At 45.1% G+C, this 24724-nt stretch overlaps 1 protein-coding gene across 4 annotated transcripts in view; it reads left to right on the forward strand.

The window, feature by feature from the left end:
* Positions 1–24724, forward strand: part of PTPRG (protein tyrosine phosphatase receptor type G) — a 450708-nt gene that overhangs the window by 297939 nt on the left and 128045 nt on the right. For all 4 annotated transcript variants that reach the window (XM_059715744.1, XM_059715745.1, XM_059715747.1 and 1 more), the window contains exon 5: positions 1467–1562. In XM_059715744.1, the coding sequence (XP_059571727.1) occupies positions 1467–1562 (96 nt within the window). The remainder of the gene's footprint in view (positions 1–1466; positions 1563–24724) is intronic.

Genomic DNA, 24724 nt, shown 5'->3' on the forward strand with positions numbered 1-24724 from the left:
GCTGTGATGTAGGTGGGGACACGGTCAGGTGCACGGCAAATTGGCATAGGGGTCGCACCCAGAGAGCGGTGGTGAACGGGTTGGTATCGACCTGGAAAGATGTGGGCAGTGGAGTCCCGCAAGGCTTGGGCCTTGGACCGGTGCCGTTCAGTGTCTTCATCGGTGACTTGGACAGGGTGCTCTCCACGCCCTCATCCAAGTTCACAGAGGATACCAAATTATGGGGCACAGCTAATACAGCAGAGGGTAGGGAACAAATCCAGGTAGATCTGGACAGCATCGAGTCCAACCCCCTGCCCTGGGTTGGAAAGAGCGCTGGGGTCAGATGATCCCAGCCAGATGCTTGTCCAGTCTCCGGGTCCAGGTTGGAAAAATGGGCAGAACAAAAGAGGGTGCAGTTCAACAACAACAAGTGCAAAGTGCTGCACCCGGGGAGAAGGAATCGCCAACACACCCATAGGCTGGGAATGACCTTCTCAGCAGCACTGCAGCGGAAAGGGGTCTCGCGGTCATAGTGGACTCCAAGATGAACACGAGTTTGTCAGCGTGATGAAGTGATCAACAAGGCTAACCACACTTTATCGTGCATTAGCAGGTGCATGATGAGCAGGTCCAGGGAGGTGATGCTCCCCCTCTATGCGACACTGGTCAGGCTGCAGTTGGAGTACTGCGTCCAGTTTTGGGCGCCGCACTGCAGGAGGGATGTGGACAGCATGGAGAGAGTTCAGAGGAAGCCACTCGTGTGGTCAGGGGCCTGCAGGCAAGGTCCTACGAGGAGAGATTGAGGGACCTGGATCTCTTCAGCCTTTGCAAGAGAAGGCTGAGCGGTGATCTTGTGGCTGCCTATGAATTCATCCAGGGAGGGCAGCAGGGCATAGGAGATGCTCTATTGACTAGGGCAGCCCTGGAGTAACTAGGAACTATGGCCACAAATGGACGGAGAGCAGATTTAGGGTGGACTTTAGGAAGGACTTCACGGTGAGGGTTGTCAGAACCTGGAACGGGCTCCAGGGGAGGTGGTGCTTGCCCCTGCCCTGGGGGTCTTCAAGAGGAGACCGCACAAGCACCTGGCTGGGTCGTCTGACCCCGGTGCTCTTTCCTGCCCAGGGCAGGGATTGGACTCAGTGACCTGCTGAGGTCCCTTCCAACCCTAACATCTATGAAACTACGAACACAGAAATGTGGATAAGGTGGCAGAAAGCACCAAGTTTGCCATCTAAACAGACTGGCTGTGCTGTTTATCCATTAGTTTTGTTATTAAAATGCATTGCATCGAATCTGTTTCCTGAGTACTGTTCCAGCAAAGCAGTCAGGCCATTAATCAAGATGCTGGTTAAAGGACTTCTGCTCTGCAATAACGTTTATCTTGGATTTGTAACATTTGATCTAAGTACAGTATTGTGTATATAACTGTATTTGAAACTGGTCTGAATTGACAGTGTGATTTTTTTTGTTAATTTTTACAGATGCAGATTTACTTCTACAATCCTGACGACTTTGACAGCTTTGGAGCAGCGATTTTAGAAAACAGGATAATAGGCGCCATGGCTGTGTTTTTCCAAGTAAGTGAAACAGGGGCTAAAGTACTTCAGCCAAAGAGTTTGGCAAGTATTTTTTTTTTAATTCATTGAATTGTTTTATGTTTAATGGATGCATCTGTTTTCTTGTTCACACCTGCCTAAGTGAAGGATGCTTCATATTGTCTAATGTGTGATTTAAAATGTAAATAAGTATGTTTAGAAACATAATGAAAATTTTTGCATGAATTATTCTGATTTTATAGCGGCGTGACTGGTGCACAGCTTGGAAACCACATTTATCATGGAACTTACTTTGCCACTGAAGCGTTTTGCTCAGGTTCTCAGCATATTAACAGACTGATGGAAAAGCGGTTCTGTTTGCCGAAAACTTTAAACCTGGAGATCAGCTTGCAGGAAGGTTAATCAGTGACTTCTGTTAGTTTATTCTGTAGTAGTATCCTCTTCTAAATTGTCATGGTAACAAGTTCTTGAGTGGGCCAGGCTTCCAGCTTGATGAATGTATGCATCCTCTTTAAAAACGTATTTTTGAGAAAATGAATGTTCACTTACCTCATTTATTGCTTCGGCACACTTGAACTTCGGTGCGGTGCAGAGACACCTGCTTCTGATTGCCAGCAGGTCCAGTCAAATTGCAGCTGGGTTTAGGAGCGTGGGCTTTTTTGGTACATTGCATCAGAAAAGAGGTCTTTCTTTTCTGACCGGAGGGTAAATTGAGGAGAGTCTGTTGGAGCAACTTTATACCGCCAGGCTGTGGCAAGCAGAGCGATGGCTAATGGACAGTCTGAAATAATGGAAGGATTCCTCTTCTGGAAAAAGGTGGGAAGCATCGTGAGGCCTCACGCCACCCCCAAGTCTCAAAGGCACGGCCCATATTGCAGAATCGGGGTTCTTACTGGGCAGAAAACTGACCTTTTAATTGCTTTTGGGAGTCAAATGAAAGCAGATCACCCTTGATTATAGAACATCGGTGCACAGACACGTGTGAGTAAACCTCTGCCTTTGGCTTGAAACATGAGATTGGCAGATGTGGCTCACCTGCCCAAATTACATGAAGCTGGTCTTCTCCTTTTCACAGATTTTTGACCAATTGCCACAATAAAAATAAAGGGGATGTCCCTTGAGTAGTGTAAATTTTTACACCTTCACTGACATTAAGCCACATAATATAATTCTAATGATTAAATACTAGAGAAGTCCATCGGGCTGTATGTTAAGGTTGAAGTCACTGGAAGTTCAGCTCTCCTGGTCATCAGCAGACAAGGTTCTTGGGATGAATCTGATAAGTTTTATTAGACCAACTTAAATAGTTGGAAAAAAATGTTCTTAGCAAGCTTTTGGGCTTAAAAACCCTTCATCAGGCTGAGGAAACATCTGCACTTGGTGTGTGTGCTCTTCCCGGATGGACTGAAGAGTAAAGAAGCCGGAGGCTGGGCTCTGGTCACCAGGAATACAGTGCAGTTTAACACTGCAATACAGTTTAACACTGTGTGTGTGTACTGCACAAAGGATTTTGACCCCACAAGAACAAAGTTCATGGATCAATAATATGGTTGTTACAGCAGTGTATGCAAACACGGGACATAAATATATATTACGCAAAGCAAACCAACGTCTCACCCCAAAGCATTTCAGATTCTGTCTGTGCCACGTCTTTTTCAAAAACTTTTGCAAATGTTTTCAATGGGTCTTTAAAAATAGATTGCATTTATTCTTTTGTGTTCCTCTTCCTGCAAAGCCAGGTGCCTCGAGCACTAGGAATCCCACTTCACAGGTCTCCAAGGGAGTACCTAAAATAGTGCTGTAATATCATAAAACATCCTGATTTTCAAGTATGTCAGGCTCTGTTGAAGCCAGAATGGAGTGCTGAGGCTCCCTGAGGGAACTTGGGCATCTCTGCTTTTCAGCACTTTTATCCCTGCCGAGTGGTGATACAGTGGGGCTCTGCAGTCACAGGAGCACTAAGCTCCAAGGCCACCGCTGATAAGAGTCCCCAGTCTCCTCCAGAGAGTGGGAGTGAGCTGATTCTTTGGCATCGTGGCCTGGCAGGAGATTTTTTCATCTCATTTTTCAGTGTTAAGCTATCACACTGTGGAGCAGTCTGACAGCCACGTTCTGAGTCCTTGCACTAATGGGATGGCAGGTGGCCTGTGCAGATTTGCTCAATCTAGTAGAGGAAGGAGCTCCAGGTAGCCCAATACCAGGGTCCTCCAGAGCTGAGCCTGAGTTTGCTGCCTGGGTGAGGAAGCATGGTAGGTACCTGCGGGCAGTGCCAGCTCAGCGATGCACAGCACTCATTAGCCAGCGAGTTGCATGGCCACGTGCCACTCCGTAGGGTTGCACGTTAGCGGCTAGGTAATGGATGAGAAATGCCGGACGTCTGTATATTCAGGAGTTTTGGAGGAAAAAAAGAGACTTCAGGTTCCCATTGTGGTTTGACTTAAGATGACAGAGGAAGCATCCAGGAAAATTAAAGCTGCTTCTTTTGGGGATATCAAATAATAATCAAAAAATCATCGCAAACCATCCTGCACGCCTGAATGTAGATGTGGTGACTCGCCAAATGCTGCTTCTGTTCCAGCGACCTTCCTCTCTGCAGTCTGTCCTCTGCCAGAGCGTGCTGCAGTGGGAGCTAGGGAAGCATGACTTGGAAAGACCTGTATAGATATCTAGATAGATTTATAAATACAAATACATTAAAAGGTTGTCCCATGTACTGGATAGTCTTTCAGTATTTCTTTTTGGAGGCATTGTGTACGTAGCCTTACCACTGCTGACATTTAAAATAACTCTGATAAGTCATCTTTTAAGAATTTTGGTGACTTCTGAACAGACAGCCCTAGGATGTCTCTGCTTGCTTTTTGTTTCATAGCTCTGGGTCTTCAGATAGGAGACTGGCAATTTCCAGTTTTCCAGATCCTTGAGTTTTCCCTAGTGAATACTTGCTGCTCTCTCTCCGCTACTCAGGAGTATAGTTCAAATCTGTGAATGAATGTGGGACAAATAAGGTATTTTAAACACAAAATGGAATTAAATTATATCTATTTTTGTTTCATAAACATATTAACATGTAACTGATTTGCCATTAAACAAATGCTTGACTTATTCCTAATGTTTTAAATGCTGTTGGAAAGGATTTCTATGTGTACCATACTGCATTTGTGGTCTGGCAAGTGCTTTGAGCATGACTAATATTCACAAATGCTACTTTTTACGTTCAGGTTCTCCAATAAGTGAACATTACGTTGAACTATATAATTATTGGTGAAACATTAAATAATTAAGAACCCTCTTTTCCTCCTTTTTAATAATTTAACACAGACCATATAAAATTTTTCCTTGTTGAATTCATTATGTTTCAAGGGCAGTTACCAAGTAAAGTATATTGGTTCTGAGCCTGACTAAATTGAAGCAATTATAACTTTGTTGTAATTGGTGCTAATGAAGCCTGTGTGCTTTTCTCATTACTTTCAGTGTAACCTCTATTGATAAGTCGTATTTGTACATGGTGTCAGGACAGTTGAACTGATGAATGAATAAAATTGCAAGGTTTAACAGAACGAAAACTTCTGGCAGGTGCAAACGGCATGCATCTGTGTATGCTAAGCATGAGATTTTCTAGCGTGGTTTTACAGGATTTTCATTAAAATTGTATCATGGAGACTCCAACCAAGTTTACTGTCTCTCCAGAGCTCCATATCTGATTTTCCCAGTTGGTATTAGAGTGATGTCTTTAATGACTGCCAGACCTGCAGTCTCAAACAGGGATCTGCAAGCCAGGATTTTGCAGTTGAGTTAAAACTCACCTCTGTGCAGAAGGTCAGCGTGAGGCCCGCATGCCGGATGAGTGTGACGTCAGCCTCGGCACAACAGTGCATTTCACCCTTGTTGCTTGGTAAATAATTCTGGTCATAATGCACCAGCCAGGACAGACTCCAGCTCGCTCTCCCATGAATGAGCGCAAACAGGAATAGCACATTTTGTTCACAAAAACAAGCAGGTTTATCTCCTAGGACTCACGGAGAGCAGAGACATTGAGAGAAAAGAAGAGGTCATCCTCTGTACTCGCTTTCCTGACCCTAATCTCAGTTTAAGCAGCATTCCAGAAAAATATTGTAGATGTGACTGAATGAAGCAAGTGACAATATACAGGCGACAGCAGATTTGGCTCAGCCGAACCTCCCCGCAGACTGCTGATCTGCAGGTGTCGGTAGCAGTGCCAGCTCAGACGGGAGCAAAACACAGGCTGCAGCACGGTGCAAAAGATGACACCTCTGCCGCAAGCTGTTCGGTGATGAAGAGATCTCGCACCATGCCAGGCCAGGTTGGACCTTTCTATAATGCCACTTGCCCCTGTTTAGTTCAAGACGACAACGGAGGGGATCAGCCTCGGTGGGTGGAGAGAGAAATGGCTTTGAAGCTGGATCTCTTCTCATTCTGATTATTTTAAAGAGCTCTTCCATGGCTCTTATCCCAGAACCAGGTGGGAGAACAACTGGGAGCCCTTGCTCTCAACTGCCAGGGGTTAGGTTCAATCCAGCTGGTCCACATTTTTCATTTTAACTAACTTTTTCATTACAGAGGCTATTTTTTTGTTGCCAAAATGAAGATTCTGGGGGAAGCGTCCATATTCAGCATAATAGATGGGGATTTCATCAAAGCAAACTAACATACTGAAAAATGTTAGTTTGGGATCATCATTTTTCCTTTTCCTGGTTAAAAATATCTGGTGCTGACTTTTTCAGCAAAGCCAAACTCTCTTTCAGTACGTTGGGTCCAAATGATTTTTTTCCCATATACGTTTTGTGAGAGGGCAAAAAAATCAATTCACAAAAATGTGTTCCCTACTGACTGCAACGGCAGGGGCTCCCACACGAGCTCAAAGCTGCGGTCTCCCTCCTCCTTCTCCTCTCTGAGCGCAGGCTTTCACAGTTTTATTTCAGCCACGCAGAGCCGCCCCGTGCGCCGAGGGGAGCTGCTGGCAGCGCTGGGTGCCCCTTCGCTCCAGGGATGTGTGAAGCGGGGGCTGTTCTGCACTTCATTTCTGTATTGCAGCTGAGAGGTGGCCTGCAAGTGTCTGTTGCTAATGAGCTTATTGTGGGTTATGTGCTGAATTAATCAGGTAGCAACAGTAAAAGGGGCCTTCTGCACTTTAGGTATTTTGAGCTGTGTGCCATTTTAAGCCTGGGAGTGGAGATGGAGGCAGAGTAGGGCACGGCGGAGGAGGCATGTGTTAAAGCCATGATGTGCTCAATGTCCTTTTACCTTGCTGTTTGGGTCATTCAGCACATGACCCTGTAATTATTTCAACGTGCCTCTAGTGCTAATGAAGGGATGCCCCACTTCATTTATCTGTTTTCCTTATCCTTCCAGGCAGAAACCCTTGATTTTGCAGAACAGGCCAGCCCTGGCCAGTGGCTACACATACTTTGTTTTACTGCACCTCGGACCTGACAAGCTGAGAGAGATTCATAGTTCACAGAAAACGAGGGTTGGAAGGGACTGTGAGAGGTCACATCTAGTCCAACCCCCTGCACAAAGCAGGACCAGCCCTAAATTAGCAGTTAGCCGTGTTAGTCTGAAGTCAAGTAGAAAGCAGGGTTGATCTGCACCCTGTACGCTAACCTAAGTAGGTGTGTGCGTGTGTGTTATATGTTTATTACATTGTACAAGCCTACGTGAGCCCAAGCTGACTTCATCACGTGCTGTGAAAGAACTTGCATAGAGCAGTATGTTAAATGGAGAGAGCGATTGGAGTGCAAAAGCCAGGAAGGGAGGAATAGTACGGGGAAGAAGCAAACAAGCAGGCAGCAACCCCACAGGAACAAGGGAGTCACAAGAGATAACCCAGGGAATGGGATAAGACTCCATAGTCCCAGTTTCAACCATACTGAACACAGCCCAGTCTGTGGATGATGTTGTTCCATGTAAATCATGGTTTGCTGCCTAAAAACAGCCACCCTCAGCTCAGCGATGGACTGTCCGGAGAAGTTAAAGTGTTGTGCCACAGTCCATCTTTCTGCTGCCCATGTCAGATCGGCGTTTATTCATTCCTCTGTGTAGGGATCGTTCTGGCTGTCCGGCATAGACGGCAGAGGGGCACTGTGAGCAGGCAATGGCATGTATGACACTGGTACACTTGCAAGTGACTCCTAGATGTTATCATCAGTGTTATTCGGTCCAGTGATGACATGGCCTGTCTTGATGTTGGGGCACAGGAGGGCATCTGGGTGTGTTGCAAGGCCTGGTGCCACGATGAGACTGGGAGTTAGGCAACCTGTTGCTTGAGAGATGCTGTTTGAGGTTGGGGGCCTGTATAAGCCAGGACAGGTTTGTCCCCCATGACTACTTTGAGACAGGCATCCTTGTCCAGGAGGGGCTGGAAGTCATTGATGGCGTGTCTATATGTAGACATCTCTCAGCCTCATCTGGCCTGGCCCTGCTCCACGTATTTGGCCTGCAGAGCCTTATGAGTGTGATGCTCTTGATCTATGGTATCGCATGTCAACAGCATCTAGGCCCCGATTCAGCAAGGCATTTAAGCATAGGCTTAACTTAAATGGTGCTAGCCATGCGCTGAAATTCAGCACGACACTGTATGCACAGAAAGTGAAAAATCATGCTTAAACATTTTCCTAGAATAGGGCTTGAGTTAATGAGTGATCCGGGTTTGAACCATCTATCTAGAAGTGACGGGCCCCAAATCCCTTACCAGTCCTTTGAGCCATCCATTCACATATGTTCCTATAACACACATTTGCAGGTTACACATAAAATAAATAGTTACTTGGATTAAATGCATTCAGACGTGTTGTGTGCAGCTCTTTGAACTGTAGAACAATGTAATTTATTGCACACTTCACTGCTTGCTTTATTAAAGCCAAACTTAAATGTGTTCAAAACAAACATATTGCTTTTGCATTTGAAATATTCATCTTGCAAGCATACAGTAGATTCATTACAGTGGAGGGTACTTCAGTTCTTGATTACTGCTGTGAAAAGACACAATACTGATTCCCAAAGCACCTGTTAAATATTCGATAGATAAGAAATTCCAGAAGGGGTAAGAAAATTCTTGTTTCAATTGGGAGGGTATATAAATTCATTTTATTATTTAAAAAGAAAACATCAATGATTAGTTATTGTAACTCAGCCGGCTCAAGAAATAATTGCTAAAGAAAATGCAATGAAAATGAGTTTTTGAAACATTTTTAGAAATGTTTTTTACTGTCAAAACATCTCCATGATGATGAATTGTCATAACATCTCAAATAACATCAGCTGTGTTTGGGATACAAACCCAGATTTTTAAAGGTGTTTAGGCATATAGAAGCAGACTAAGTAAGTGCCCAGGGTCTAAATCTCATTAGTTTCAGACCTCCAAATTCCTCTCTCTTTTTAAAATGTTAATTACAAAAACCCCAAACCTGCTAAAAAATGGCTTTCAGGTATTTTTTATGAAGCTCTTCAAAATAAGAGTAACTGTGGCTATTAACTTCATATTCACAAGTGCAGAGGTATTTTATTGAGTGCAAGAAGCATTAACTCTGGCTTTGCTTTTGTCGAACTTTGCATTAGTGAATCCTGATGATGGCCCTAGAAGCAGTCAGCTGGGCTGGGCTGGGGCAGATAGCCGTGGCAACAACACTGCACCACTGGTATCTGCCCCATCTGGCTTATTCATCGCAACTTTAAATGAGCTATTTTTTATTGCAGCTAAAACTTTGCATCTGAATATATACACACATTTTTAAGTTGTTTTTTGAAAAAGTCAGCGTGCTTGCATTTGTCCAGATAGAGATACATCGTTAACTTTCCAGTCAGTAATGTGTACAGTAAACAAAAATGTGGATGCATGTCCCTGAAGAAACAATTAAATAGTGCATTACAATGAATAAAGCTGTAACTGGAAAAAGTAAGATTTGAACTTTTAAATAGTTCTGAAAAATACAAAGTAGCTATGTTTGTATGTAAGGGGCAGAAAATCATAGAAGATAGAAACTCCTAATACAACTCTGCAGGCATATTTTTTTCTAGAAAGCAACTTGTGATATACTGTAATAATAAATTACAAGATATATCTCTGCAGAAGAAAAAATATCTTCTTAAATTTATGGCACATAGTTGCAGGCAAAATAATTAAACTACAGGTCTTCAAGAGATCTTGCTATCCGGTTTAAATTCCAGAACCTGAGAAATACTGAGCGGCTGAAACTTTGCCTAGATCCAGTGGTGGACGGCGCCGAACAACTCCACTGAGCTGTCTCAAGAGCCAGAATGTCCCAGTTTAGGCAGTCTGGCTAATTACAAGTTTAACTTGAAACTTTTGCTGGGAAAGGGCCCCCTGCTGCCCCTGCCCAGGACAAAGGTCCAGCCGGTCTGGGAGAGAAGGGAACCACGAAGTCGCTGCACTGAGAACATGGACTTCCAAAACCCGAAAGAGTTTGTGGTACCTGGAACGGGCGTTTGGGATGGGGGCAGATGATTTTTGAGGAGATGGGGCTTTGCCTATTCTCTGTAGAAAAGCATCGGGCAAACACCTGAAGCTATCACTCAGCTTTCCTCTGTGGCACCCTGAATTCAGCTAGCTCAGGAGGGCAATCATTTATGCAGGATGCACTACCAGAGTTACTCTGTGCACTAGCTCTGCAGTGTTCAGCACCTGGATTTTTGCAAGGCTCGATCCTTTGCAGAAGCAGGACTCCAGTCGATCCCAGAGGAGTGAGGATTTAGGCTGCATTGCTCATATAGCTGCACATTCCCACCGCAACAGGCTTCCCATCTGGACGCAGCTCTCCAGGCTGCCGAGCTGTGCTCCTCACCGCCTGCGTGCTGCACTGCGGCTGAGCACGTGCACGGGGTTTATCGCCCACATCAGGCCAATTTTCAATGCAGTCCCTTTTCTTTGCATCAGATCCGATCCACAATGTATCGGTGCACCTCTAATTAGAAGTAGCCCAGGGTAATGAACTGTGGAGGGCAGAGTGGTGCAAGACTGAGTGAAGTGGTGTTCATGCAGGTGTGGGCTGGAGAGTCCCAAGTTGCACGTATTTGAACACGAGGGGGAGGGCAGATTCGGAGGCAGGAGGACTGACAAGGCTGCTGGAAGTAATCGTTTCTGGAAGCAAGCACACGTTCCGCTTACGCTCGCCTCTGTTCTGCCAACAGGCATTTGCAGTCTCTAGATCATGATGGCTGCAACCTGCTGTGTTGAAACTTCTCTATCCACAGGCTGACTGTGCAGTGCCGAAAGATAATCTACCTTATGTGCACTTATCGTCCACAGAGCCCAAGCAGTCCTCCTCCCCTCCCTTCCTCCTCTCTGCTTTATAAACTATTTTGTGGGATTTTTCTAATAAGGCACAGGAGTGTGAAACCTGAGACCGTGGCCAGATGACCCATAAAATGTAATACCTTCAATTAAAGCCCTGTTATGCAGTCTGGCTTTCAAAAAGCATACTCTTCGCAGAGAGGGGCTGATGACGATAGTTAGCAAAATGCCAGAATGCACAGGCGCATCTTTGGATTTGACTTTCATCACAGGTACTTCTGTACAGCTTCCCATAGTTACAGAGGAGTAAACCACGAGCTTTCCTAAATTGCACCGTAAATGATTTCTCAGGTGCTAGGGCTTGAGTTCTGTGTTGGGATAATGACTCTTTTTACCTAGGCTTTCTTTTTCCAGCAGTTGGTGCAGAAAACGGGGGAAGTGGCTGGCCGTAGAGTGGTTGTCCACTTTACGTGCCCTAGCGCGTCCTCTCCCTCTGATAATGTCATGAAAATGTCCAAATTACCGATGGCTGGAACAATAAATTGTAAGTGGTTTTGCTACGAGCGGATTCCAGAGCTGTGCCGACTCGAATCCAGCCTTAGCATTTTATGAAGTATCTTTTCTTCTCGATTTCTTGTGCTCGCGCCCATTAATGCTAATGAGAGTTAGTCGTGTGTGTTGCACGGCAAATAGACTTCTGTGGTTTTACACTTTAATGTCCATTTGAACGTCAGAATCAGAGTAGTTCAGCCTATATAGCACCTGAGTGGGTTTTTTTCTTGCCGCTTCCTTGCTTTTCTAAATGATTATCAATTGAGTGATATTATTGATCCCCATTATTAATTTGGTTTTCACTTTTAGACTTGTGTCACTAAAGGATACTAGATTGTCAGAATTCAAGAACTATCCCCATATATCTTAATTTTCCATTTTGAGTTATTTCTTTTTTGACTGCAGTTTCTGAAAAACTTGTTCAGCATGGGCTTGGGTATTATTGCCTCTCTTTTTCAATGCCTAGAAATAGTCAGTGTCAGAATATTTTTAGTATCTTGTGTCAGCATCCTAAACAGTAATCTGTTTCTTTGTGAATCAAAAATGTTGCCTTGCCTTTAATAAAATAAATTACTTTTGGGGCCCTACAGTAAAAATCGTTAAATTGATAGAAAAAAATGTTATGGGATGTTTCATTAGCAGATTCCTGCAACTGATACTTTGGTGTCTAATATGTAAAAATGACAGTAGTTAGTCCTGGCAGTCATTATCTCCCCCTGCGTGGCTTAGGGAAGATGATTAGTGGGATGCCTGCTGATTACAGTGATCAGAATAAAAGAACAAATTAGTTAGATATTCCCCAACTACAGCAACTCCTAATGCTGCTTACGGTTTGTGCTTTGTTTTGGATTCTGTTTCCATTTCCATTTCAGCTTTTGTCTAGCTGAAAGGTATTTAAAATTCACCATTTTTCTGACTTGTTACAAAACGCATGCAACCAAGAATGTAAAATGCTGCGCGAGCATGTATATTCATTAGCAGTCATGCTCTGAACATTATGACGAGGAACTCCTTGCACAGTGTTAATTAGTGAAGGGACCACAACCCTTTTCATTCTCTGGTTTTTCCTCGTGTCTGTCTGTCTGCAGCACTGCAGAGGCAATGTTTTCCAGCGTTTGGTCTCCCTCCTCCAAGGCCTTTCTTGGATCAAGCATTGCTCCTTCAGTATTAATAGCAAATTGCAAATCACAGTTGCATTTTAACCTGTTTCAGCAAGAGGGGGAGGGAACAGATAGTAGCTGGCCATGAAGAAGTGTCTTTATTGCTTTGGGGGCCTGGGCAGGTCTTGGCTAGAGCGAGCCTTAGATACACAGGTTAAAGGAAGTGTTAGAGTCCAGGTCCATCTCCTTTCACTTTGATCTCTTCCCTATCCCAGACACCGGCCAGCTGCCCTGTGAAGAGCTTTCCCTTTTTCCTAAACCATCTGCCCCATTTCCAGGACACCCGCTCTTTTGTGCGTGGCCATTTCAATCCTTCAGGGTGCGGGTTCCCCCTCTCCCCACCTCTTCTTTCTGCAAAGCTCCTATTCTTTACAGGCATCCCACCGCTGACCCAAATTGGCCCCACGCTGAGCCAAAGTGATTAGATTTCCTGCGTCTGAAGCACAGAGGATTCGGGGAGGTGAAATCCCTCTATTCCAGCAGGAAATCGCAGATCCCCTGCGAACGAGGTTCAGATTCATCTTCTGCGTCTGCAGGCAAAAAAGAAAGTAGTTTTCAGATGTCTCTGGCTACCGGTTAGCGCGCAGTGGTACGTTTTAAGTCGAGACAAGTTCAGAATCTGCTCATAAATGATTGCCTACTTCCACTTTGTGCCATTAAAGAGAGATTGGTTGTAAAGTCTGAGTCCATTAAGGAGATGGGTAACATTGGGACTTCCTTTCCTCTTAGATTTTAAACGTGCAATCTTCTGGCTCAAATGAGAAAGTTGTTGTTATTAAATTTAAGCTGTTCCGCCTGAAGAATTATGACTGTAGTTCTGAAATATAAAGGTCCAGGTTTCTGTTAGTATTGGCAATAATACACAACGCACAATTCAAATGGAAATTCCTGGGTAATGTATGAAATGTTATAAAACCCCGTTTGGAAAACAGGATCTGCTTGTTGAATGTGAATAAAACATACCCTTAGTTGGTTTTTTCAGTCCTGCTTCACTTCGATCCTAAGGGTTTTTGAACCCGAAAGCTTGCTTAATAACTGTTCTCCAACCATTTGGGTTGGTCTAATAAAAGATATCAAATTCACCCAAGGAATCTTGTCTGCCTATACAGAAAATATACACCCAAAAACCCAGCATACAGAAAATGTATTTTTTTTATTTTTGGTTAATAAACCAAGCTAATCCTCTGGCGAAGAACTCTTTAGCTAGTGCATCTTCCTAAGATGTGAGATACACCTCACATAAAAAGAGAATATATAATTGATTTATATCTGGTGACTTGGTTAAACCGTCACAAAAAAGCACAAGCATGTTTTCCTGCATAGTTTTGGTTTTTAATTAAGTTTTACTGTATGAAATACGAAACCGGAGCGTGAAGGACTGCATTGCAGGAAATACTCCAGCACGGCCTGTCCTACCTTATTTCAGATATATTGCTCAAGGTTACGTTTTCCACTGCAAGAGTGTCATATTGGTATTCCCTTTGGTTGGTTGCTGGCCTCCCCGTGGTTCCTCTGGTGCTCTACCCCTGTAGAAGGGATGGCTGTTGGTGTGATTTCTGATCCCCGTAGCTTTCTTTCAAGTGGTCAATGAAAGGGACTGAAAGCAGATAAAAGGCTGTAGCCTGGCTTTATATTGAGCTTTTTCCACAGGTAGAATTTCTCGTTTCTCTTAAGCTCGTTGTTTTACTGAACAAAGCACTTCTGTAAGTGAAAGTATTCCCTGGACGGGGGTCCATTTATCTGATGCTGTATCCCTGGGGAGATTGCAATACACCCACCTTCGGGTTTCTGTGGGTCGGACAGGTCTCACCGTGGATCTCATTGTACTGCGCTATCTTTCTCGTAGTTTTTTTCTGTACGCTTTTCCTATCTATAGTGTGACAGATTTTTTTGGGGTGGCATGCCTTTGTACCAATAGTTGAACGTAGATAGAGAAGGGCCTGTATGAGAAGTTTGGACCCGTGTGCAAACTAAGCATACCCAAATGCAGGCGGAGTTCTCCATCAGCTGCCAGCTTGAAACGGTCCGTATGAAACAAGGTCTGATAGAGAAATGTGAGTTAAACTTGCCTGTCCTTAGAAAAGAGCACATGTATGAACCCTTGTTTTCAGATCACACTGGATCAGGCCTTCGATCTGCATGAGACTGACAATTCGAGTCCTGCTTCCGCTGAGCCCTTGAGCGTATGTTTAATTTTACACGTGTGTGAATAGTCCCATGGAGTCCTGCGGCACTACTTACAGGTTTACAATTAAGCAGTACTGTAGCGAAGCTTTCGTCGTTTTGCTGACCCGAGGCTAGAACATATAGTACTTGGCAGGTTCGTGTCCGTCTGTACTGCTCCTGTTTGCTCTCATTCATTTTCATGCTGAGAGCTAGTTGCAAGTGAATCCACAAATCTCGGGTGGACCTGAGCGTGGATCCTGCGGGTTTCATTCACCTGGATTCAGATCAATACCATGAGGAACGGACAGTGTTTCCTGTGAGCTTACCCCAAATTGTAACTAGGCACAGGTTTGCTAAAAGGCTTACAGATCTGTCGGCAAACTCGGCTCCAAACCGGGGGCGTTAAGTCTTCTGGTCTGTACAGAGCCGTGCTCCGTTCCTGCAGGTAGTCCTTGGAGCCGGAGACCAGCTCTGCTACGAAACGGAGGGGAGCTCTGATAGCATTCGGAGAGCTCACCTAAATCTTCCTTATGAAATAATCAGCGCTGCCACAAGTAGCATTTACCAAGCGTGAAGGTTACGATGGCTTAGATGTTCGACTGCACTTGCTAGTTTTGTTGTGATGAGCCTGCGTCCTTATACATCTGCGGTGGTGATTGCACACTTTCTCCTGTTGCAATTGATGGCCAACTCCTATTGAGTTAAGCCAGATTTTCTCTGACTAAATCTTTCCAATTTTTTTGAAAGTGGTATTTTATGGGAATTGCTTTATAAAATGCGAGAATTAGTGTTTCCTTTTATTTTTTCCCTTTTTTTTATTTATTTTATAGTTCTGCTGATATCCTTGTTGTCTGAACAAAGCAACCAAAAGACAAAGGTATCCATTTGTGTGCATTCAGTTCTACTGAAGATAAATAATGCTAAGGATTACCGGTCAAGGGTTTGTTCTCCACTGGGAATTCAAGTAATGTGTCGTTTTATCCAGTGTTTTAAGGGGCATTAAAACCTGTTCATAACAGCTCTGAAAGGAGAGCTTTTAGATGCTTGAAGGATGCTGTGGGATTTTTTTCTGTTAGCTTATTTTGTTTTCTACCTTGAGAAAATAGAGCAGTGGTTCTCCACCAAGGCACTGTGGCACCCGCGGTTCCTTAAGATCCTTTCAAGGGTGCTTTGGGGTGTCACACAGTGTTAGCGCAGTTAGGTCTGCAAGCCTGATTCACAAGATGAACCACAAGATTTCAGCTAGGAATCAGTAATGTCAAAAACATCCTGACCTGCTGTTCTTTGCAACAGAAAAATTGCTCTGGTATTTTTCTGTCGTCATAAAACGAGTGAAAATTAAGAGCTGGCATTGTCCGAGGGGTGCCTTGAGACTAATGAGGTTGAGAACAACTGAGTAAGAGGAACAAAGAGCCAGTGTAAAAAGGACGAGCGATTTGTATGTTCAAAATATTTAGCTGTTGATTTAAAATAAATGCGTCACTTGGTTTAATGTAAACCATATAGTAACATGGTAACTATCGAGAGGGAAGAGACTTTCTCCAGATGAGCATAGTATATCAGCTGTGCTATATCAAATTAAGTCCAGCTATAGAGTTGGCAAACTTTATTATGATGAAAATGATATACTATATTTGAAAGAAGCCAGGCTATTATGAAGCTCAGTCTGGGTCCTGACAAAGTGGATTTGTCAACTTAAAATTTGGTTTTAATTGCTGTGAAAAATGTTACCCCCATAGATTAACTCTAGAGCTAGGTCTGTTCTTGCCTATAACAGTGGTTTTCAACCTTTTTTCATTTGCGGACACCTAAAAAATTTCAAAAGGAGGTGTGGACCTGTTTGGAAATTTTGAATAGAGGTGCAGACCCCTTTGAATTGGAAGTATAGGTATTCACAGACTTTGGATTTGTCATAAATCCTCTTTTGTGGACCCCTTAGACATAGTCTGCAGACCCCCCCCAGGGGTTTGCAGGCCACAGGTTGAAAACCACTGGCCTACAACATGTTACTTTATCACCACGAATAGATTGGGTGATCTTTAAGCTTCACTCTCACGACTTGTTCTTGGCATCTTAGAAGAAATAGATTGTATTGTGTTGGAATCTGGATGAGTGAATAAAATCACACTGCTGTTTTTCCCCTCGGGATCATGCCAGCAAATCTATATTTAAAAAGCAGCCACAGACAGAATGGCAACATGTTGATTAGAAAGCAAAGCTCTGTAAGAAAGACAGCTAGGACTTCAGTTTATCTGGGATCTGTACTGCATCGTCATTTATTCCTGAGTATTAGCCTCAAACAGTGCAAAATTGTTTTCTGGTTCCTTCCTCTCTCTGCTTACCTTGCCACCTGGCTAACTTCTTTGTCATGTCTAGATCCTATAAAAACATCCAGCATAATTTGAAATATCCTTGCAGGAAACATGATCAGACTATATCAGCTATTTCTCAGCAATTTTTCTGAATTTTGTATTCCAGGCTGCTAAAACACTTACTTTTATATCTTGTTTTATTTCCAGGATATGCAGAGCAGACGCACGACTCCCCATTTCAGATACAGCTCTTGTTAACTATTCTCTCAAAGTACATACAGCTGAAATTAAACCTTAGCTTAACTTTTTGGAGTATCCGACTCCTGCCAACTCATTACCGGTGATATGGCAAGGCAAACTATTGCCTTCTGCTACTCTACATGTCTACAGAGATTTATCTTATCTCAGCTAATAAGCTTACCTTCCATAATAATGCAGGGCCCACCCCACCTTATGGCTAGCCTTGCCTTTCCTCATAACCTTGGGCATACAGATAAGGACCAAAATTAAATCGAGATTCAAGTGTTTGTGTGAGAGTCTGCTGATGGTCTGTGTGTTGTGGATGAAGACATCCATCATCCTTAAGCCTAAAATGACTTGTTACCGCCATATATTCTACACTGTGCCCTGTTTTACTCGCAGGACAGATGGAGGTGGTGTAGACGGGGTGAAAGCCAGCCAGGTGGTACAAGGTCGATGTGTTGCGGTGCCATATGGCCATTCAAGTTGTAGAGAAACTTTGAGTGCCTGCGAGTGTGCTGGACAGCTGGTTTCTTCCCCACCTGATTAGCAGAACCATTGAAAGCCTGTGCAGAGGACTGCTGAGCTATGGGGAGTCTCTCTCAGTTTGCTGTTTTTGGCTGTGCTCTTTGTATTGTATCATCAGTGAAGCTAATCTCTAGTGCAGGTACCACCAAAACTGCATGAATAACATACTAGGAAATTATGTTATAAGTCTCACTCGGAGCCTATTCATAGAGGACACCTGTGACGGCGCTTTGGCACACGCTATTGCTGCTTGTGCTTGCATCTGAAGTAGGCCCTCGCTGGGCATGGGGCAGTTGTCTCCAGGCAGGGTCAAAGGATTGTTTGAAATTGTGGGCTTTAAGAAAAAGGAAATTCTTTTGCAGCTGGACAGCAGTTTGTCGGGAACGGAGGGCATGACCATTATAGCATCCCAGGTAGATCGGAGACTGCACAGCCCAGCCTGGCTGATACGCTAAGGAGTCCCATCACACCTGTCACATCCTGAATGGTCCTTGCCTCTGAAGGGCAGGAGGGACTGCTGAGGGTTTAGGAAACACTTGAGGAAGGCAATGGAGTGAGTCTCTGGGAGGCGGAAAGAGATGGAGGGGAGAAAAGAAGTAAGATAAAACTTTCCAGCGGTAAGAAACGCGCCTGTTGCTGAGTGCTTGAATCTAATCACTCTTCTCTCTCTCTCTCCATCCCTTAATGCACCTTGATTTTAATGAGACCATTTGAGTCTTAGATAATTTTGAAGTGAAACCCTGGAAGGGGAGGCAGCCTGCTGCTGTTAGAGGCAGCAAGGGGGAAAGCGGTACCTGCCTACAGGTTGCAGTCAGCAGGGGCACAAGGAAAGCCAACAGACCATGAGGAGTATCTGGAAGGAAGGACTGAAGTGCACAATACCCTGCGAAGTACTGTGACTATCAGATATTCACGTTGATTGAATAGCCTTCAAATAGACTTACCGCTTCTGAAAAGTAGAACGTCTTGAGACAAGCACACATGTCATGTTGGCTTTTGTGTTCCTTTGTGTTTCAAGAGGAAGAAAATGTTGCTGTAAACTGAATGCTTCCCAGGCTTTTAATGCACTTGTATTTTAAGTGCTTTTTCGTTCTGCACAATTATTTCCCCGTTTCTTCTAAACACAGAACGAGACACTTGTTGAAATTTCTTTGTGAGCTACCGAGTAAATTGTTAGGTCACTCTAAACAAGCTAAAATAAACAGCTTGACTTTTGATCCTTGCGGTTGCTTGTACCGTTACACCAGGTAAGAGGAGGGTTTGAGTTGCGAGGGCTTGTGTGTTAAAAAAGTTGTACTAATAAAAAGAAACTTTCTTCTCATGGCTGGGAGAAGCCTACCCAGGAGCCAGCGGCAGGGGCCACATCCTGCAGTTCTTAATGCGCTGAAAGTGGGCTCATGTCTGCATTAGTTGAGGACTTCCGGACTTGGAGCAGCGTGGTGGGGGGTGGTTACAGTGATGTCTAAAGGTCCCTGAGCTGAAGCATTTCCCCTGTAAACGGAGAGAAGAGGTGCAGGGGTGGGAGACCCAAGTGCCGTGTTAGCTTATGGCTTTGTAAAGGTTTTGTTGTGGGTGTGAAGCCTGAATGTTTCACCACCTTGGCTGTATCTCTCCGGCGTGTCTTCCCCACGATGGCATAGCTGGAAGCAGGGAAGTCTTTGGAGAGTCTGGCCCTTAGGGCCAATGTGCAGGTCTCCTGGGCTGTCTGCACCCATGGCCCCATGCACAGTGGGTTTTTGTGCAGCCAGGTGGGCAGGAAGATGCTGGGCAGCTTGCTCCAGCTCAGTCTGAAAGAGAAGCAAGGTCCCCAGGGCATCGCTGCAGCTGCAGCTTCCCCCAGGCATGCGAGTCAGTCCAAAGAGGCTTGTTCCCTCTTGGCCACTTTCTGCTACCCAGGGTCCCCAGAGGAGCAGTTGCATGGCTCTTTCCTCTGGAGGGCACTTGCACGAGCTGAGCAACTGCAGCCGTAAGTGTAGTGGGGCGGGCGCAGGGCACCGTGCTGCCTCGCCTTACAGCCGGGGGTAGTGCTGTGCTTCAACCACACGCCTTGCAACTACTATGCACCTTGAGACTGCATCTCCTTGCTCCTCACAAAGGTCACCTGGCTCACCTGGAGCCCCGTGGCTGCAGCTGGGATGCTCCTGCTACCTGAAGTCTTCGCAGGAGTTATAGGGGGCACGGCTAGCTGCTGCACCATCTCCTTGCTGCTTATGCAGGGTGGAAAGTCTTGCTGCCCTCCCAGTGGTTCAGGAAGCCCAGGTAGGCAGAAGAGACTGAGTTTTGGCTTTTTATTCAGCAGCAGCTCGGGCTACTTCTCCTCTCCCGGTCTCCCCGAGGAAGCTGAGGTGTGAGGAGGTGACTGGAGCAGGCACCGTCCTGGGGAAGCCGAGGGCAGGAGCCTGGTGGGGGGTGGGCTTGTGGCGCCTTGGCGAGGAAAGCGGACTTGGGTAGGGTTGGAGGGGTGGATGGGGACAGCCCGAGGCAGGGCAAGGAGTGATGTGCGACGGCAGAGAGTGCCGGGAGGATGAGCGAGGAGGAGAGCGGGAGGAAGGTGTTTGGGCAGTGCGAGAGGTCTGGGGCCCGGCTTACGCTAGCTTTGTGCCATCATCGCTGTGGGGACAGCATCCCAGGACACCCGTGTCCCGGGGTCGACTTTGGGAGCTCAAAAGAGCTGTGCCTGCCAACACGCCGTATTCTCTGTGTAAGCTGTACCTGCACAGGCCGTGCTTTCTCGGACAGCGGTCCCTGCGAAGCGCTCCTCCACCCGGCCTTGGTGCTGCCAGAGCGGATGCAATTCGTACCACTGGGACTGGCTGGGTCCTGCGGCGTCCGGAGGGGCTGCGTGGGCTGCTTCCCCCCAGCTTTGGGGAGGAATCAGTGTGTAAGCTCCTCCAAAATCATACGAGCCAGTCAACAGGCGAGATGGCAGCATGGCACGTACCTGTGCCAGGACCGCCGGACTCGGGGCGGAAGAGGAGAGCGCTTGGAAAAGATGAAATGCCGGCCTGGACTGTAACGAGCATAAAGAAAGAGGAGGAACTTCCTTAAGAGAAACCCTGTGTCTGAACGAGGGTGTCGCTGACACACCTGCGTGTCCTCTTGTGCTGGGAAAAGATTGGGTAACACCTTTGGTCTAAAATGGGGCTGAGTGCATCCAGCCTATGCTTAATGCAGAGACAGGGAGCATCTCCCTCCAAGGAAGTGAAGGAAAGCAGCAAAGTCTTCCCACCGATTTCAGCCTCCTGCCCTCCCCCCTCCGACAATTAACTACTCCCCCATTAACACGGGCAGTTCGAGCAAAGTTGCACTGTTGACGAGGCAGGTGGATAACTGGGTCTGAAATGCATGGCTCGAATGTCCAACTGGCCTTTCCGAAGTGGCGCGTGTATTTTAAAGCAAGCTCTTAAATAAGGTTTGGTTTATTTCAGAGGAGCCATGCCCATTTACAACACGTGGAAATTTGGCCCTCACCTTTTTTTTTTCCTCTAAACTCATTTGAGTCTTGCATTGCAGAAAACGATTATGCATCAAAGGGACTTGCATTTCTAATTCACTAATTGAACTGTGAACGGAGGTGTGGTTATGGTCAGGAAAATGGCTGTGTAACCACGTTGCCCTAATCAGCACCTCTGCTCCCTGCATCGCTGCCTCCTTCTTCTAAGCAATATTTTGGACCTATTAGTAGTGTAGCGTGCAGGCAGCTCTGGGAGGACAAGCAGGCTCACGGAGGGGATGCGACACGGGGCAGCTGAAGGTGGGTAGGGAGTGCAGCCTCTTAGCTGCTCCTGTTCTCCGCAAGCAAGGGATGATCGCTGTGACCAGCTCCTTTACATCCACCAGCAGGAAGGGGGAAGGCAGGCGGTTCCCAATTCAACCACAAGCACCCTCCATAATCCACCCAACTTCTCCAAGCTGCTGGGATTGCAGGTGCCCCGCGCCTTTTCTCATGGCCTCAGGTGCAGGTTTCTTAGCTGCCACTTTCCATCTTCTTCATTTTCCAGGGGCGCTATTCTCGGTCGCACAAACAGCCCTTTGCCGAGTTGGAGCTAGGGAAAATTAAAGACAACTTCTGTCGCCCTGCATTTTTGCAGCTTTGACTCGGGCCTTGTCAGACGAGGGCCTTTGGTGCAAATCCAGCTGTAGGGCTTCCTCTGTGTTTCACAGCAGCCTCCCCCTCCCTGCCCCGTTTTAGGTGGAAAAGCTAGTTTAACCTACGATCTCTCTTAAATCGAACAGATTGTGGCGACCCGTCTACAGGCCTCCCCCCTCCCCATCCCCTTCTGAAGTAGTGAGAACACAGTTTATTACTGATGGCAGTTTTTATAAAATAGGCTCCATCCCAATAAAATGTTACCCCCTCGTGTGCCATTTTTCCAGCTGAACTGCCGCTAGGATTGAGAGATCTTGCACACTGCTGCTTAAATAAGTAGACTACATGTCTATGAAGAAATCATATCATTTTCTCAAAGGAGAGCAAGGGAGCACAGTGCACCAAAATTGCTTTAAATAAACTTGCAGCTTCTTCTTTTTTTTTTCTTTCTTTTTGCTCAGCTGCGAATAGAGTATCCTATCAATCATGCCTTCCCGGGTCTGAGGCTCCAGCACCGTAACTGTCTCTTCTCTTTGTTGCAATTAAATTTTGTCTTCTGCAGAGCTCTGGTGTATCTTAAATATCCTTTTGAGCTCCCCAAATTGCTGTTAATCAGAGTGTCCTTTTATGGCCGTTGTTATCTTTTTCCTTCTCTCTTTCTTCCCCCTTCCCCCCACCCAAACGAATACTTATTAGGCGTTTTTTTTAGCAATGTGTGTATTTAATGTGCTTCTCGCTTAGAATAAATGGTCTTTGTTATGCTTTTAAATGAGTAGTTTAAGCAGCTTTAAAGATTTTTATTTTTTTTGTGTGACATTAGTGACTGCTGCTTTGCTTTGCACCGTTGGCGAGGCAGGAGTCGCAGATCCTGGGGTCTGTACTGGAGCGAGTGGAGTCTCTGGGATGTTACGAAGCACCGCTTGGCATAATGAACTGATCAGTCACTTTCCAGCGTGCGATATGTAATCAATGCTTTCACGGGCCAGCAGAGAAACCCAGTGTAGAGATGCAGAAATTACTCTGGGCTGAGTTATTAAACTCTGCTCATCTCCTTACATTTGGGTCTAAAACCCTTGCTTTTTGAGGCAACGCATCCCACATTAGTGCATTGCCTTGGGAAATCTTGATGCCAACCAAGTATTGAGATGTTATATGTTTTCTGATTCAGCTTATTCCTTCCCTGTGTTCTTTTTCTGAATGCATTAACATTGCAGCAAACCTTTGTATAAAAGTGATTATCTGTGCTTATAACATTTTCAAATATGCCTGCTGGATCTAATAAAAATGTGAAGCTGAATGGGCATGAGGTAATGAAAACTCAGAAGGGATGGCCAGCTTTATATTGTAATTTTTCTTTCATCTTTAGTCCCTCAGCAAAGATACCATAGGATTTTAAAGTGCTACATCAGGAGGTCTGATTTATATTTATTTATTTTTTGTATTCTGGACCTTGAGGGATGTCATTTTTATTTATTATGCAGAAAACTTCGGGGTTTTGGTTTGGGGAAGACCAACATTGTCTCTGTGTGGTTTGCATTGGAACGATATTTCCCAGAGTCGCGGGTTAGATTGGACAGCTTCCATTTCAGCCTGGTTGTGTGGACAATACCCTAAAGATTAACCGGAAGATACCCTGGGCAGCTGCGGATCCGCCGCGGTAACGTGGAGCTCCCTGCAGGCTCATTTATCGTGCTGGGAAGGGAGAGCCCAGCCTGCGTCCAGAGCCCGCTCGGAGCCGGTCCCAGCATCTCTGCACTGGACCGGTGCGCAGCATAGGCACAGCCAAAGGCTGAAACCCAGGACCACTGTTGATCAGGAGACATTTTTAGACATAAGATATTACCTTGCGCTGCTCAGAAATCGCTGCCGCTGACATCTGGATCTTAGTGACGGTTCCCAGTTCTGACTGAAGACTGGCACAAGCGTTTGGTACAAGCATGGGGACAGCTGCAGCCTCCTACCCTAGGTGAGGCCTGTTTAAAAAATGTTTGAGTCCGTTCAATACCTACTTACACAGTTGGAGGCAAAAAAAAAGCCACAAAACTGTAGTGGTATATTGAGTTAATACATCACGACCAAGCTTTCCGTCAGGGGTGATGTATTATTTGAAGTGGAATTAGCTGGAAGAATCAATGCACACCTATTATTCTATTTAAAATAATCATTAGAAGACCAATTAGCTTTTTCTTTCTTTCCTTTTTTCCATCTTTTCAAACAATGTAGTGTATTAAACAGCCTGTATTTCTGCGTTCCTATATACTGGCCCCAAACTGCTGCCATATCTTCTTTGTGCTTTGAAGCCTTGGGAGTTTCCTTCACTCATGGCAGGATTATTTAAGACCTAAAAGTTAAGGGAGCTCAGAAAGCCAGATTTGACTTGGGAGAATCTGCCTTCAAGTCACTGAATTTGAAACTAGTTGCCATAGGGTAACCCAGCTCCAACACCTCTGTGTGTGTCTGTGTGTGTGTATATATCTATATCTCTATATATCCATCTGTATGTATATAGATCTCTCTCTACATCTATCTATACATAGATAGATATAGAAATAGATCTATATATAGATATCTATAATCTTATAGATAGATCTATAAGTATAGATCTATATCTATATCTATCTGTATATAGATATCTGTATATAGATAGATATAGATTTTATATATATAAATTTTTTTTTAATCACAAGACATGACAGGTAAGGGTCACTGTCAGATTTTGCCTGTCTGTTTTTCTCCAGCATTTTGAAGCCTTTCAAAGGGCCTTCTCTCTTATTTGCTGTGGTTCATAGATTTGTTGTGCAAGATACCTGTTCTGAGCAGGTCATATCATATAATCCAAGGACCGGAAAGAAGCTGCAAGATCATCA

Source organism: Alligator mississippiensis, chromosome 12 (genome assembly GCF_030867095.1).
Source record: "Alligator mississippiensis isolate rAllMis1 chromosome 12, rAllMis1, whole genome shotgun sequence".
Taxonomy (NCBI): domain Eukaryota; kingdom Metazoa; phylum Chordata; order Crocodylia; family Alligatoridae; genus Alligator; species Alligator mississippiensis.